Source organism: Pelmatolapia mariae, linkage group LG20 (genome assembly GCF_036321145.2).
Source record: "Pelmatolapia mariae isolate MD_Pm_ZW linkage group LG20, Pm_UMD_F_2, whole genome shotgun sequence".
In the NCBI taxonomy this organism is placed as follows: Eukaryota; Metazoa; Chordata; class Actinopteri; order Cichliformes; family Cichlidae; genus Pelmatolapia; species Pelmatolapia mariae.
Window position 1 is genome coordinate 27,018,475 of NC_086244.1, and position 15,225 is coordinate 27,033,699.

General features: G+C 40.4%; 1 protein-coding gene and 1 non-coding gene across 3 annotated transcripts; one reads left to right on the top strand and one right to left on the bottom strand.

Annotated features, from left to right (window-relative positions):
- The first annotated feature begins 254 nt into the window (after positions 1-254).
- avpr2aa (arginine vasopressin receptor 2a, duplicate a) lies at positions 255-14,996 on the top strand. 2 transcript variants are annotated; one of them, XM_063463529.1, is made up of 7 exons: positions 255-625; positions 1,491-1,560; positions 6,433-6,812; positions 9,741-9,824; positions 10,013-10,159; positions 11,185-11,740; positions 12,796-14,996. In XM_063463529.1, exons 3-7 carry the CDS (start codon positions 6,435-6,437, stop codon positions 12,993-12,995), a joined length of 1,365 nt encoding a protein of 454 aa, XP_063319599.1. In that variant the 5' UTR covers positions 255-625; positions 1,491-1,560; positions 6,433-6,434; the 3' UTR covers positions 12,996-14,996. The 2 variants fall into 2 exon arrangements, with proteins under 2 accessions (XP_063319599.1, XP_063319598.1); XM_063463528.1 differs by having other exon boundaries at positions 256-625; positions 9,579-9,824.
- On the bottom strand, positions 8,367-8,438 carry trnac-gca (transfer RNA cysteine (anticodon GCA)). Its single transcript has one exon. It is a non-coding gene; the product is annotated as a tRNA-Cys (tRNA).
- Positions 14,997-15,225: the final 229 nt, after the last annotated feature.

Here is a 15,225-nt window from a genome sequence, read left to right on the forward strand (position 1 = left end):
GGAATTCTGCATGTAAAGACTGATGGTTGTGTCTGCCAGTGACTCACTGTGATTGAGTGGATACCATACTTCAGTGCAATGGTATGGATGACAAAACAGGTCTCTTCCCTTCTCTCTCTCTCGCTCTCTCTCTCGCGCTCTCTCTCTCTCTCTTGCACCACTCCTGGTTGCAGGCTCCACCCTCAGTCCTGGCGGACAAGCTGGTTGACCTAGGAGGAGGAGGAGATAGCTGTGGAGGGAAGAGGGGGGAGGTAGGAACGGACGGAGATCAAATTCATTTCTGCTAGTGAAGGCACAGCAGATTGCAAAAGCATAACCTGACGCAAATGGACCCAGGGCACGCATGGCTATCAAATGGATTACTTTAATAAAATGAACTACAAATGAACTACAACACCTCAAGGAGAGTACACTCAGCAGGCAAAGGAATAACAAAGAGCTCCCTAAAGAACTTTTTGTTAACACTGACCAACACCTGACTCTGATGAAGAGTGATTTTTATTTCTGTGCTGCCTAATTCATTCAGGAGTCAGCTGAGGCTAAAAGGAGAGACATGGATTGAGAAGAAGTAATTTGGGTAAAATTAAGCGACATATAGCAGAAATGCACCACTGAAGTAGAACAAGTAAGTACCTTATTGAGTCCATTATGACTGCTGGATTTGATTTGATGGCTAAACATATACTTATTATGTTAAATGTACAATTATTTTAATTATTTAAATCATTATTCAACATTGTCTGAAAAACTTTCCAGCAGGGCCTTAAATTTGTTCTCATTGTATTCCTCCAATTTGTTTACAACCCAATCTAGGTCATGCCTTTGTATGGCTACAGTATCTCATTTATGCTCAAAACTCAAGTATGCCATTAAAGCCCAGTGTGCAGAATTTTAATAAACAGGCTGAGCTTTATCAGTTTCTTTTATATTTGTATTTAGAATCATGTTTCCTCATTAAGAATAATAATAATACAATAATCTAATAATATTACTTTCATGTTTGAAGACAGTGAAAATATATTTTATTATATTTATTTTACATATTTTATTTAACAAGAAAATGAACAAAACACACATCTTATATTTTGGAAACAGTACAACTGTTTTAAAAAGTGCTCTGGTGACTGTAAATCAAAGTAGTAAATTATTGGGTTGATTAAACAAAATTGTTCCAAATGTTGGAATGCCACAATTAAATCAGGCTAATTTTCCAAATAACAGAAATAAAAAATGTGATTAAATCATTCTAACCTAGTTGTTTCCCAGAGCTACTTTCAGCATGTCATTTCTCTTAACATAAAGCATGTATGTTATTGTGCTTGATTAGATGTAATTCATTGCAGAGCTTAATTGAAAATGGATGTGGTCCTGTTAGTTTTTCCACAGATTAAAGAAGCTCGGGGGAACTGTCACGATGTTAATGTTATCTGTTGTTGCCTGTAACGTAAATGAGCTGTAACAGTGATGGCTTTTAATGCTCTGTCCCACAGTCGCAAAGACAAGAGCAAAGCCAACAGAAAAGGACACGCGTGAGAATGCTTACCATGCACTGACAACAAGGTAAGAGACGACTTCTCACCTTGGGTTGCTCGTCTTTGTGTGAGTGTTTTTTTGCACACGTGCGTGCCCTGCGCATTTTTTTTTTTAAAGGAAACTCAAAGGGCTTTAGACAAACAAAAGATTTGTTTTCTCAGGCTGTGAGTGGACGGCATGCATACGTCTGTATATTCAAGTGTCATTGATTTATTGCCTGACACAACTTATTATCACAATGGTAAATTTCCTCCTAACAGTGAAGAAATAATCAAAAATTGTGTTTAAGTTAAATCAAAAACAGATCCCATACTTAAAAATTAACAACAACAACAACAACAAAACCCTAACTTTCTTGTCTGTCAGTTAAATCACATAATTGCTTTTTGGCAGGTGTGTTTTTTATGATTGAGATCAGGAAGCTCTTTGTATCAACCAAAGCCATTGAAAAAGGTTTTTTTCACCATAAATCGCAAACTTTTCTTCTTCTTTTTTCTCCCTGACACAAACTATTATGGACGAATTATAACCTCCTTGATTGTAGCCTCCATCAGGAAAAAATCATCAGCACGGTTATTTTAACAGTCGATTTACTTTGGTCTCTAACAGGGAATCATTTACTTGCGTTCATTTCATCATGTGCTGCAGCTCTGACCAAATCAACTCCAGGACTGTTTTAGCTGATGTGGTAACACTGCAGCCCACTTTCCAATCTTCAGGGGGAATACTCTGAATTTTTTATCAGCTATATGTGATGTGAAAAAAGGTCCCATTTTGAATAGTTCACTTGCTTGTTGGTGGTGTGCTAGTTAATGATACATAACAAGAAAAACAGTCAGTGGTCTAAACGGGGTTTATCAGTAACGATAAGGGGACTTGGACCTTCTGCATGAGTTCTGTCTACTGACCTGATCTGATCTGATACAATATGACTGTAATCTTTGTGTGCGACTAAAGTAACAAAATATGGATGAGCAATGACTGAATCGCTGTGTGTAATGAGGTGTGGCCCTGCATAATTATCATTTAATTGGCTGTTTGGGGTTGAAGACAGTAAAAGAATAATTTGTATTATTGCTCATATGAGCTGCAGTTAGTGGTGGAGAGCGAACCTGAGTAACATGTACTCAAATAGAGAACCGTGAATGTGATTTTTAATGAGTACAGCAGGTTCCTCCACAAAATGAAATGCATAAATATACACAAACTATCCAGCTGTCATTGACCTGACTCATTCAGAAGGTGAATTAATGCTGGAGCGAGGGTGCGAGCGGGGATCTAATTTACAGATTTGTGGGGCTTAAAGAGAAAAACGTGGCCGTGGCTGCCTTATCATGCAGATGAAATGCCACGCAGCCCGGTCTGTGACACCACATGATTCATTTGTGTCGTGCATGAATTTCACATTGAGGAAAAACAGCGGAAAACCAAAGGTAAATATATGACACGCTGTCATCTAATGCTTGCTTTATTGGTTTCAGTTGACTTGGATTCAGATTGGGCCAGACGATCCTGTTTCCTGCTGCCAAAGTCAATTAATGGGGACGGTGATTAAAATGAAGCAAAAACAAAAAAACATTTCAGAGCCAGTTTCCTCTGCAGGAGAAACGGCTTCCTCTTTTGTCTGTGATCACAGGTGGTGGAACTGTTAGGAGGGAATCAGAATCAGAGAAATGGAGTGGGTGGATGAAAGTGTAGCGAAAATAACAGGTAACGGATGGAAAAAGTAGAAGAGAGAAGGAAGACTGAGTAGAAGGAGAAATTAGCCACAGGTCGTCTGGGCGTAGACTACGCTGGTAATGAGAACAAAGAGGTCCTCATTAATCAGACTCGGTCAACTTGGTCAAAGGAAACTAATCCAGGGGCTGACAAGACAGGCAGAGAGGTGATGGCTTTTTCATTATGTTTGGATTATACCACCAAGTGCACAAGCACCTCCTTCAGAGTGTCTAATGGGTGAAGTCTTGCCTTAAAGGATAATAGCACCTTTTTTTCAACTTCCTTTAAAAGCATTTTGTGACACACTGTAATACTGACATCAAAACATGGTTTTATAAGACATTCGTTCCTTAACACACCTCAGAATGGTTTAAAAATATTTTGGCTCAAACATCTGGTATTTGGATCTTGGCATATGTTGAAGATGTCGTAGTTTGTGAAAGGGAATGACCAAAACACGTGTGAACAGTTGGAAATGATGACACAGATGTTGAAAGATGTGAGTGGATGCTATCTATAATGGTTTTTGTGCACTTTAACTACATGTTCCTTTCTTCCCTGAGGCTCTGTGAGCGTGAACCCTGTGCCTATGAAAGCAGTACAGCATGGAGAGGTTATGAAAATGGATGGTTGCATTCTGCTTTGCCTCTGGAGAGCAAAGCAAGGGAGGGATTGACTCCATCATCAATCAGAGAGAAAGCGTACTTTACTAGAAGTACTGTCTACAGTCTATCAAGCACACAAAGAATAATTTGTACTTGTGTTAAGTCAGTCAGACAGATAGAAATAATGGGGTCTGCTTGGAATATATTAAACTGCACCCAGCAATGTTCTGCAGACATTATTTACCTTCATTGTGCAGCTTCAGTTTAAGAAATTTCATGATATGACAGAGAGCACTCCTGGCACAGGTTTCAGGCTATGCATGGGTCTCCTGTAGATGAGCTTGAGCAATCGTAAGACAGTTCACTGAGATTTCTTGGATACACATGCAATGCAAATGAGCATTCAGCATATTTTCTTCTTCGGGAGTTTAGGTAAACAAGGGATTCAGATTTTCTCAGAACAATGTCATAAATATGAAGATAGAAATCTGCTATGAAGAAAGAAATGCAGCACGTACTCATCAGTGGTCATCTATAGACAGATGGACCTTAACAGCTGCTCCTGCTTAGCAGTTTTCAATGCTTTTATTTGACTTTCTTGAGTACAGTTTAAAGATTTAATTAAGCTTTACTCCAGGTATTGTAACAACTCCATTGCACCTTATCTGCACCGAGGCATCCTTGAAAACAGACTGAACATCAAAAACGAATCACATGGAAATATATATATAATGAAATTAGGTTGGGGGTGCAGCCGCACAAAGAACCTTCTCATGAATTATACTGTAATTACAGAGAGGGGCACAAGGCTCCTCGGAACCCAACAAAAAGAAGCCCAGAGATTCCTTACTGAAAAAGGGCCCTGTTGTCTACACCCTTAATTAACAAAGATGAAAAAAAAAAACAACTGTTATTGCTACGTCTGATCCTCTCCTCTATCGACCTTCCCACTAATACAACCCTTTAAATATAGAGGAATGTTAATTAAAAAAAAGAAAATGATTGACTTAGTTTGGACATTTATGGCAGTCTTGTGTTTGCCTCGTGTGGCAGCAGGGATTCACTCAAATCATAAGAGCAGTTTTCTGTTTTCTGAGGAATGATCCCACTGAGATACTCTTCTTTTCACCCACAGCTGTACCTTTGTGCTGGGAAGAGAAGTCAACCAGGCCAGGCCTGTCATGCATTCATCTGATTACATTCCTCTGGCAAAGCCAGCATGTAAAGCTTGACAGTATGTTCAGCCGTGTTATCTTACACACCCAGGAGAGCGTCCACTGTTACTAACTGGTCATTAGGTAGTAGCGTAATAGTGAGAACAACCTTGTTATGTATAGTCACATTCAATTGCTCAATATTCTCACAACAGTTTTCCTCCTGATTTTAATCAGGCGGAAATGGAAGCTCTCTTATCACCCATTCAGTGGCACATTTAGATATACAACCACTCCACAGCATATTAGTCAAAATATTACATCAACATGGTGTCAATCATCACTCACAGCGAAATAACTGAAAGTGCACATCTCTCCTTGGAGCTATGTTTTGCCACTCCTCTAGTCTTATTGAATCACCCTCCCTCAAAAATCAATTCTTTTACCTTTTCTGGGCAGTTTTTTCTCCTTTCTCCTCACCGCCTGTATCGCTACTCTCCACCCCACCCCCCCACCCCCCCTTCTCAGACGCTACTCTACATGCAGTTTATTTGACCAAGGCTGCCCTCTACATCCCATGACTCTGTTTCTTAAATTGTCATCTAATTCCTATCAACTTTCTGTTCTTTTCAGCCATTTATTTATAAGCAAAGAAAAATAAACGTAAAATTAATTTAGATTGGGAGAGAGAGAGAGAAGAGAAAAGAACGCCTGGATGCATGAGAGAAAATCTGGAGAGAGGGGAACAAAAACAGGGGAAAACAGGAATGTACAAGGGTAAGCATGGGATGTGAATGATTATGAGAGGGGATGTGAAGGAATAAGGGTGGTGGGATAGGAGGCAAAGCTGTCAAATCAACCTTGAGAAAGAATTAGAAAGAAAATAAACCAAACTGGACTTGCGTCAGATAGAATGGGAAGCTTTGGGAGATGGACAAACAGACAGGAGAATTATTAAAAATCTGAGACATAATTACACTTGCATGATTGGCAGAGTGTCTGGCTCTCATTACTTTGAGTTGAATTTGATGAGGTTACCCAACAGGAGCTATTTGTAGTACATGATGTGAAACTGTTACTGATGATCCAACAACAAAGAGTTCCTGTGATTTATATCTGCATCAGCTTATGTGAAAAGTCTGTGTGTGTTTTGCTTTGGATTCTCAGCAGTACTGTAAGGAACAGTGCATTTTTAGGCAACTGCAGGAAATGCAATAAGATGCACAGATGTAATAATTTAGTGCAATTTCATTGTCTGTTGATAATAATCTGGACTTGGCCAAAATCCACTCGTGGACAGTCATACAGCCCTGCAGCAGATTGACTCCTGCAGACTGTCTTTGTGCAGAGCATCATTTATACAAACTATAAACAATAGATTTTATTGGCTTTCCCAAATTAACACTTTGTTTGTCTTCCAGGAATGGAAAGCATCAGTTTGGAAACGGACTGGGATAGGTTAGGCCTCTCCGCTCTGGACCCCACAGGAAGAAACAACTTCTCTTCCTCGTTTATTTCTGAACTGAACTCATTCAACACGTCTCACAGTGGGGGATCCTTCTTTGGCATCTTTCCCGAGAATGGCTCCAATAGCACACCTCGCACCTTTCCCCAGCCCAGGGTGAGGGATATGGGCTTGGCCCGGGCTGAGATTGCAGTGCTTGCGGTGGTGCTGGCTCTTACCACCTTGGGGAACAGCTTTGTGTTGTGGGTGCTTCTGAGGCGGAGGAAGCACAATGCGCCGATGCACATATTCATGGTCAACCTGTGTGTGGCTGACCTGGTGGTGGCTTTCTTTCAGGTCAGTACAGGGGTTTCTTTGAGGCATTATAACAACATGAATATACATAGATCACAGCAGTGGATGAAACAAACATTTACAAAATGGTATCTCAGTTTGTTAAAGGCCTGTTTTGTTTTTGCCATAAGTAAAAAATGTTTATTTCTTTTTGAGTCTTTATTCAAGTCTAAATATTTCATCTTTACTAACAATTTTTGTCACACTGAAAACTTGCTCATCTTAATATTGATTTTTATCTTCCATGGGAATTTCTTTTTCACTTAACTGCGTTAAACTATGTAGCTTATTCTGTAATTGTGAGCTATATACTGTCTGGATCTGTTACAGCTGTATACACTGTTCCACAAAAATACCTATAATATAAATACTGTGCATTTCTTTTTTACTTTGCCTCCAGACTTTCAAACTTTCCTGTAATTTTTAAAGTGGTCATGAGCAATAGTTCTCCAGTATTTCTTTGGCCATTGGAGGCTTTTTCAGTTATTTCAGTCCAGTCCTTGTACCTGACCTTTTTCAAAGGAATGTGGTAATTAAAAAAAAAAAAAAAAGACTATTTATAAGCAAATATTAGGAAAAAACAGCAGAAAATAAGTTCAGATCTTTACTATGCAAATTTTAGATTTTTAACCCTTTACAGTCTTGCTCTCAAAAGTAGCGTTCCACTGAGACCATGCTGTTGAAGGTCTATAACGATCTTTCAATGGCTTTTTGATGGAGGAATTGTTCTGTAATAATTTTGCCTGATTTCAGTGAAGCCTTTGATACCATTGACCATAAAAATACTGCTTAAGGTTTTGGCTGGTGAATTTGGCTGTGCTTTAGACTTATTTACTTCTTACATTTCTGATAGGACCTTCTCTGTTAGAACAAACAAGTTCACCTCTAACATTTCCTCCCTAACCTTTGGGGTTCCACAGGGATTTTGGGTCCATTATTATTTTCTTTCTGCATGCTTCCTCTAGCTGCCATTATTCAATTTTTTAATTACATTTTTTTATCATTTCTATGCTGATGACATTCAGCTTGATAGGTTGTCCACCCTAGTCCACAGCTTGACTCAGAAAGAATACTGACTGGCTCTCTAGTAATTACCTTGTTTTAAATGCTAACAAGACTGAGACCATAATTATAGCTCCTGCTGAATTACATTTTAAAATCAGTCAGTTTCTTGCCTCCTTCTGCCCAACTGCTCTCGCATGTGAAATCTTTGTCTCGCTCCTTTTCACAGGCCCCTTGTCCGTGAAAAGTGCTTAATAAATGTACATAAAATAAAATGTAAAAAAAATTAAGGTCTGGAAGATAAAGATGAAATGGTAGGCCTAAAAAAATAAAAACAGTCAATAGCAGATGAACAGCATCTCAAAGTTGTGTCCTTAAGAAATAAGAAAAAAACCAAAACAAAACAGCAAAGACTTGACACATGCATCTGACCCTTCAAATGATCCATTTACTGTTTGTTAAAAAGATCTCGGTGGAAAGCTGGCTGTGAAGAAGCCATTTTTAAGAACGGAAAATACTTTAAGAAGAAGGCTTTTTTTCTTTTTAAGCTTCCACAGGGAGTATCTGGAATTGAACCAGAGACCTCTTGAGCTGCAATCAAATGCTCTACCACTAAGCTATACCCCCACAACGATAAAGGCATCTGGCCCTTCAGTTGATTCATATACTATACTGCCAAAGCCTAATCAGAAATGGTCTCAGTGGAAGTTATTCTTAAGGAAGGGAAACAGAAAGAAAAGGCTGGTGTGTGCCAAACTACACAAGAACTGAAGCGAAAATCAGTGGCAACAGGACAAATGAAGGACAAATCCATATTTTAAATTTTTTAGTTCAAAATGTCAATATGTACTGTAGGAGGAGGTCAGGAGAGAAGCACAACAGCGAGTGTCTACAGCCATCTGAAAAACATGGTGGAGCTTTTCAGTTAGTGGAGATCTTGTCATAATTGATGGAATTATGAACACAGAAAAGTACCATCAGATTTTTTTCAATACCACCATGGAAGCACACTGTCAGTGCATACTTAGGTAGAAAAACACCCAATGAAAAACTATCCTGGAGCCTGGAGAGCTATTCCTGTAGACTACTTAAAGAAATTACAAGAAAGCTTTACTAAGAGACCTCAGGCTGTGTTGAAGAATAAAGTTGGTCATACCAAATATTGACTTTCAAACTTGTAATAACTGTACAAACTGTCTGCCTTATAGTGTACTTTAATGTCTGTTTGCAGATGTTTTTTTAAAAAAAAAACCACTGCAGTGAGTGAGGGCTCTGTCAGGACTTTTCACAGTAATGAATTGTCTCTGTATTTCTTTCTGAAGTCTCTGCTGCTTTCCTACCCAGTTGGCTTCTCGGTGACTCAGCTGCACAAATTTCTTAAAATGGCAGTCAAATATATATATAAAAAAGATCAGCTTTTCCCAGTCCAGCTGTGCAATGCAATTATAAACATCATTCAAACAGGAGTAAATGATTTTTTGTTTTAGAACTACTTTCGTATGTGGATGACCATATCTTTGGTGTTTTTTGAGGTAAAAACAAACAAATGAAAAAGCAGGCTTGCCCGGTGCCCTTGTCGTGGATATTAAAGAACATGTCATTAAGTGCCATGGTGTAGCTTACTGATGTGCTCAAGCAGTTTTCAGATAACAGTCTCGGACAAAGTGCTAAATTGGGTTTGGGCTGCACAGGCACTTCTTGTTGATACGCTGAATATATTAGGAAACACTTATTTTAAAAATAACTACTTTTTATCTGTGTGTTCAGGTTCTTCCCCAGCTAATATGGGACATTACAGAGAGGTTTCAAGGGCCGGATTTGCTATGCCGGTCCATCAAGTATTTGCAGATTGTTGGCATGTTTGCTTCCTCCTATATGATAGTTGCCATGACAGTAGACCGGCACCATGCCATCTGCTGCCCGTTGCAGGCCTACCGAGGGGGCGCAGTGTCCCGCTGGAACACTCCTGTCATGGTGGCCTGGGGCCTGGCACTGGTCCTCAGCATACCGCAGGTAGGAAGGGGTGAACACACAGGCAAACAAAACCTTACACACTCACACACAACACAAGAACACACACACACAGCTTGATTTCCACAGGAGAACTCAAGATGTTTGTCTATTTTTAGCTTCAAGAGATCACTGCAGATTATCAGTGTCTGTGGGTGTGCTGACCACTTTTCTCTTGTTGTTTCTGTCAGGTGTTCATCTTCTCCCGCTCAGAAGTGGCTCCCGGCGAGTTCGAGTGCTGGGGTCACTTTGCTGAGCTGTGGGGGCTGAAAGCCTACGTCACCTGGATGACGGTAGCTGTCTTCCTCCTACCCGCCCTCATCATTACCATCTGTCAGGTAATTCTAGTTGTACTGGCTGAACTCTGCACTGTCCACAAAGGGTGTTGACTATAGGATTACATGCTCAGAGCAACATTATCCAGTAATGAGGCTTGTGGCATGAATGAAATGCTGTTTTGGTTTCAAGAGTGTATTTGGCACGCATTGTTCAATAACCTGTGGAGACTGTGGTTGGTGTTATGTCGCATCCCCAGGCAGATATGACATTCTGGGGTGCCTCCCATCAGTCCTGATCTATTTAGGGAAAGATATTTCTAGGTTCCAGCTTTTTCCCCTAATTAACACAGCACTTGGAGGTCTACTGCCGAGATGCCTGCCCAGTCTGAGAACATCCTGCCAGGGAGAGGAATGTACCAGATCTGTGCCAAACATAGAATTCTGGACCTTTTTTCCACTATTTTCAATATCAGATTTCAAATCCAGAGGGATATTTAGAACGTTTCTGGAAGAGAGAATGATGTTATTTCTGCTGAAGGAGGTAATTTGGAAAGTTTCAAGTGACTCGCCCGATTAAATCCCATAAACTGAATGGAAAGGTGGATTAATGTGCAGCTTCCAGTTACATTGCACCTAAAGCAGATGACAGTTGTAACAAACCTTCAGAATCAAAGTAAAAATAGTTGCAAGAATGAATCGCCTATTAGTAATGGATTTCATGTCGTTGTTTTGGTTTCTCTGGAGAATACCACAAATCATTTTGGTGCAATAAAATTTTATGGTAGCTATGTAATAGAGCGAAGGAATCGTGGCGTTAAATAATGTTACATAAAAATGTCTGACACTGGTTTATGGCTGATGGTTAAGGCCAACACATACTCTCTTTTTTTTTTTCATTTCAAATTTCCGTTCAGTGTTGACATAAACTGCAAACAGGACAGTCTGCAGCAAACACAAGCATCTGAATTTGCCACGTTCCCATGATAAAACGTGATCCTCGGGTCTTTTAGGCTGTGAATGATGGCATGTCTAGTTTTCCCTCTCACTGAGCTGTTATAACTTCTCAAAATGTTCTTATATTTCAGATAAGAATCTTCCGCGAGATTCACAACAACATCTACCTGAAGTCAGAGAGGATGGTGATGGCTGAGATGAAGAAAAACGAAATCCTCTTCCGCTTTCACAGCTTTAGGAAGGAAGACGAGCGATCCAGAGAGAGGGGGAGACGGGCGTCTGGAGGAGGAGGCTGGGATGGAAGAGGAGGACAACTCTTCAAGGTTGCAAATAACAACCCCCACAATAACACACCCAACAGCCAAGTGGGAGAATGTTATGACTATGTACCACCTGATATTCAGTGTAACAGTTGCCACGGGGAACATGTGACAACAACAAGAACAACAGCGCATCAGCAAACAGTGAACGGCTCAGATTGCCAGGAGCCCTACACCAACTCTCCTCGCTGCTCCCTTGATTATGCTCCCCCTCACCGCCCCGCCACCCCACCTCCAAGTATCACTAAAGCCATGTCAAAGACGGTGAGGATGACCCTGGTCATTGTGCTGGTGTATACTATCTGCTGGTCACCTTTCTTCATTGTCCAGCTGTGGGCAGCCTGGGATCCAGACCCTCCAGACCAAGGTTAGTCATAAACATCTTAATGGATGCAACATCCACTTATGTTTCCAATCTACCCCATAAAAGAAATGAAAGCAAACATCTGTGCGGTCAGGTGAATCATTTATGTTGTTTACCCCAGATGGATTGATTCTCCTTAGCTCATATAATCTATTTAATCGCCCTAATGGAGCTAATTTACCTGTTTTGCACTTTAGAGAGCAAAAAGCTAATTGAAAAGCTCCTATTTTTAACAGCAAACTCCAATCAATGCTTTTGAGCATCTTGGTGGGTCCAAATATTAGGCTATCTAACTCATTATTCTAAGTACAAGCTCCAGCTCTCAACAGAGAATATAATACAAGGTCACAAACAAGTTTGTTTTTTCCTGAGCTGAAACTAAAGACAAACACCAGAGGCCAGTAAATAACCTGTTTATGTCCCCCGTAGAGTCTGAAACAGAGCCAGATGCTGACATTTCATCAACAATGATCTGTGCCAGCAGCTGGCATGCATAGTTAAAATCATAAGCAGACACATGGAACAAGCGCAAATACAAACGCACACACACGAGCACAGATGCATACACAAAGTGTACTCACATGCAGCTACAAGCATGATTAGCATACTCTCATGAAATAAAAGCCCTGATTGGCATACAGCCCCACACTCAGCTGATTATTGTCAGCTTTATTCTAAAATCAGAACGGTCTCATTCATTGTTCTCAGCTGCTCTCAGTGAAATAAGCGTGTTTTGCCTAATGTACAATAGACTTATTATTAGAAATGAAAAATATTAAGGAGGAAGTATGTGTGGTGTTCTTCCCCTGGGATATTTATAATCAAATTCTTGAAGAAAGTAGAATAAAAACAAAATAATGCATAGTGCTCCGCTGCTAAATATTTGCACATTTTTATGTTTGTTTCCTAAGAGGTGAGAGACTAATGTGACTTGCACTGTGATTTGTCCTTAGTTTGTCCTCATTTTAAGAGGAATGTTTCCTTCCAACGTAAAATTAGCATTTTACATCTGGATGTATTTTTGGACTTGTCTTTTTGGCGGTGTGTGTCCTCTGCAGGAGTGGCCTTCACTATCCTGATGCTGCTGGCCAGTCTGAACTCGTGCACCAACCCATGGATCTACACGGCTTTCTCCAGCAGCGTGTCAAGAGAGCTGCAAAATCTGCTCCACTGTGGGTCAAGATCTGGACGCCGGGGCTCCCTGCCTGACGACTCTACCACCACACACACCTCCACCACCAAGGACAGCCTGTACTGACAAAGACTGATGAGCTGGAGAGCGAGACACACAGAGACATGCTCGAAAGGCATGCATGGGCGCACACGCGCCCACTGCAAGGACGTACTTTTGCATACAACTCTGCTGATGTCACCGCCTCCAGCGTCGCAGCCTGAGAACGCACTGTGTCGACCTCCACCAGATGTTTTCAGCATCAAAGGACAGCTGTCTTCTCACCAGGACTTCTATTTGTAATCACCTGTCTTACTCACCCCAGCAGTAAGGATGGCTGTCATTGAAGATATCAGCACCATTCATAACACAGTCTTTCGGTGGATCTGTGGGGTAAAATGGACTGGAAGGTGAAAACATTTTCACCTCAGTAGCTGTTGAACAGAACTGTGGACAGTCTCTTACCCTGCTTGGATACAGTAGAGCAGCAGGAATGCAAGGGGTGGATTGCTACATTAATGGCACGCCTAATGTATAAAGCAGCAGACAAAACTATGGGTGCAGAGAAAACCAAGCTGGAGGGAAGAGAAAAGAAGCACATGCAGACAGTACATGAGAATAAGACTGCAGGAAAACAGACAGGGGATGTCATGGATGTTACAGCAGTGGTCCCAGGAGGACTGTAGTTGAAATCTAATAATGTGATCAAACTTTGTTATTCCACAGAAAGAAAGAAAGGATTAGAGACGGATGCTTGAGGCAAAGAAGGAATTCACTTCCAGGTTCCAACAATAGTGATTTGTTAGCAAGATGGGCTTAAGATTCACTCCTGAGGACGGTGCAGCAGAAGGAAAGCACCGCACAACAAAATAAACCTGGTTTTCCTTGTTCAACTGGGACATAATTATGTGACTGTATTTTATACAAACACGCCATATGAGGCACATAAAAGAACCTTCCCGTCATGCTTTTCTGAAAGTATGAAACGAGAACACAGCACAGAAAAAACTCGGGAAGGAAACAAATGAGAAGTATTTATCAGCATTCCGTGTATAGTGATCAACAGTGTAAAGTATATTTATTGAAGTAAGGCACATAAGAGAATGTTACATTTTGTGCTAGATAAAAGCTGAATGTTAATAACCAGCTGCAATGGTCTGAGGTACAGTGTAGTTAAAAAAGAAGGAAGAAAGAAAACAAGGCGGTGTCAAACCAAAGATTGTTTTTTTAAAAAGCTTGACTTTAAAGTCTTATCAGTAGACATATTCCAACCTACATGTTAGCGTACATCTAGAAACAATTAATATTTAAGAAAACACTTCACATGAATATTGCAAATACTCCAAGTCCAAACCAAGTGCCTGTAATGTCAGTAGACATTTTTAGAGGGGGCCTCCCTCACTGGATTAATCTGTAAATGATGTCAGCCAAGTTATTTTTAGACAGAGCATACCTCCAGAGCAGGGATCATAGGATATGTTATATCACACCATGAGCCATGTGTTCTTTAATCTCTTTATTTATTTATTGTTGTGTAAATGAAAATGTACACACAAATATATATATTTAATGTATACTTAGATAGTATATAGGTATATTATTCCCTGTTTCTGCCTTCCAGGTACAGTTTTTATAATATTGCATTTTATTCTGTGCACAGATTATGGCCCTCAGCTGCATGACACACTTAAATATTCTAATGGTATGTTTTTACAATAGCATAATTATATAAGCTAATGTACATACAGGAAATGTGATAACATTGTGTGTACCGTATTTGATCAGTCTATCCATTAGATGTTGTTGAAAATAATATTTTTTCTTTTTTTTTTAAATGATGTGCACTCACAGTGAGCCACTTTGGTGCATCTTTCTTTTTCGTGAGAGAAAAGTGTTGTTCAAGTCTGCAGGACAATACCGGCATGCTTTCAAGGTATCTCAAGAGTACTTGTCTGGGTCGAAGGAGAAGCCTCACCTTTTCCTCTGCGTGGCCGTGGTGTTTGGGTTTTCAGCACGCCACTGCAAACTTGTTCCCCAGACACAGGCCTCTGCTTTGATTATCAGCCAAATGAAACTCTGCAGCAACAATGTCCCGTGTCTCACTTTGTTATATCAGGAAATAGATGAACTTCTCCCAAACCTTCAGGGTGTTCATGTATTTTTCTCTCTCCCAAGCAGGAAGTTGAGAGGTCAGAGGATGATTCTTCTCCACGCAAAGGGCCAAACCTCAGTTTCATCCAGCCTTTCAGATTGATGGGAGAGGCCGAACACTCCTCAGCTGCGCATTGTGCTTTCTGTACAGCCATTAGTGAACATT

Coding starts and splice junctions, on each gene's coding strand:
- avpr2aa (XM_063463528.1), top strand. CDS start 6,435: ATGGAAAGCATCAGTTTGGAAACGGACTGGGATAGGTTAGGCCTCTCC. Junction 9,825..10,012: donor TGGTCCTCAGCATACCGCAG/GTAGGAAGGGGT, acceptor TGTTTCTGTCAG/GTGTTCATCTTCTCCCGCTC. Junction 10,160..11,184: donor TCATCATTACCATCTGTCAG/GTAATTCTAGTT, acceptor CTTATATTTCAG/ATAAGAATCTTCCGCGAGAT.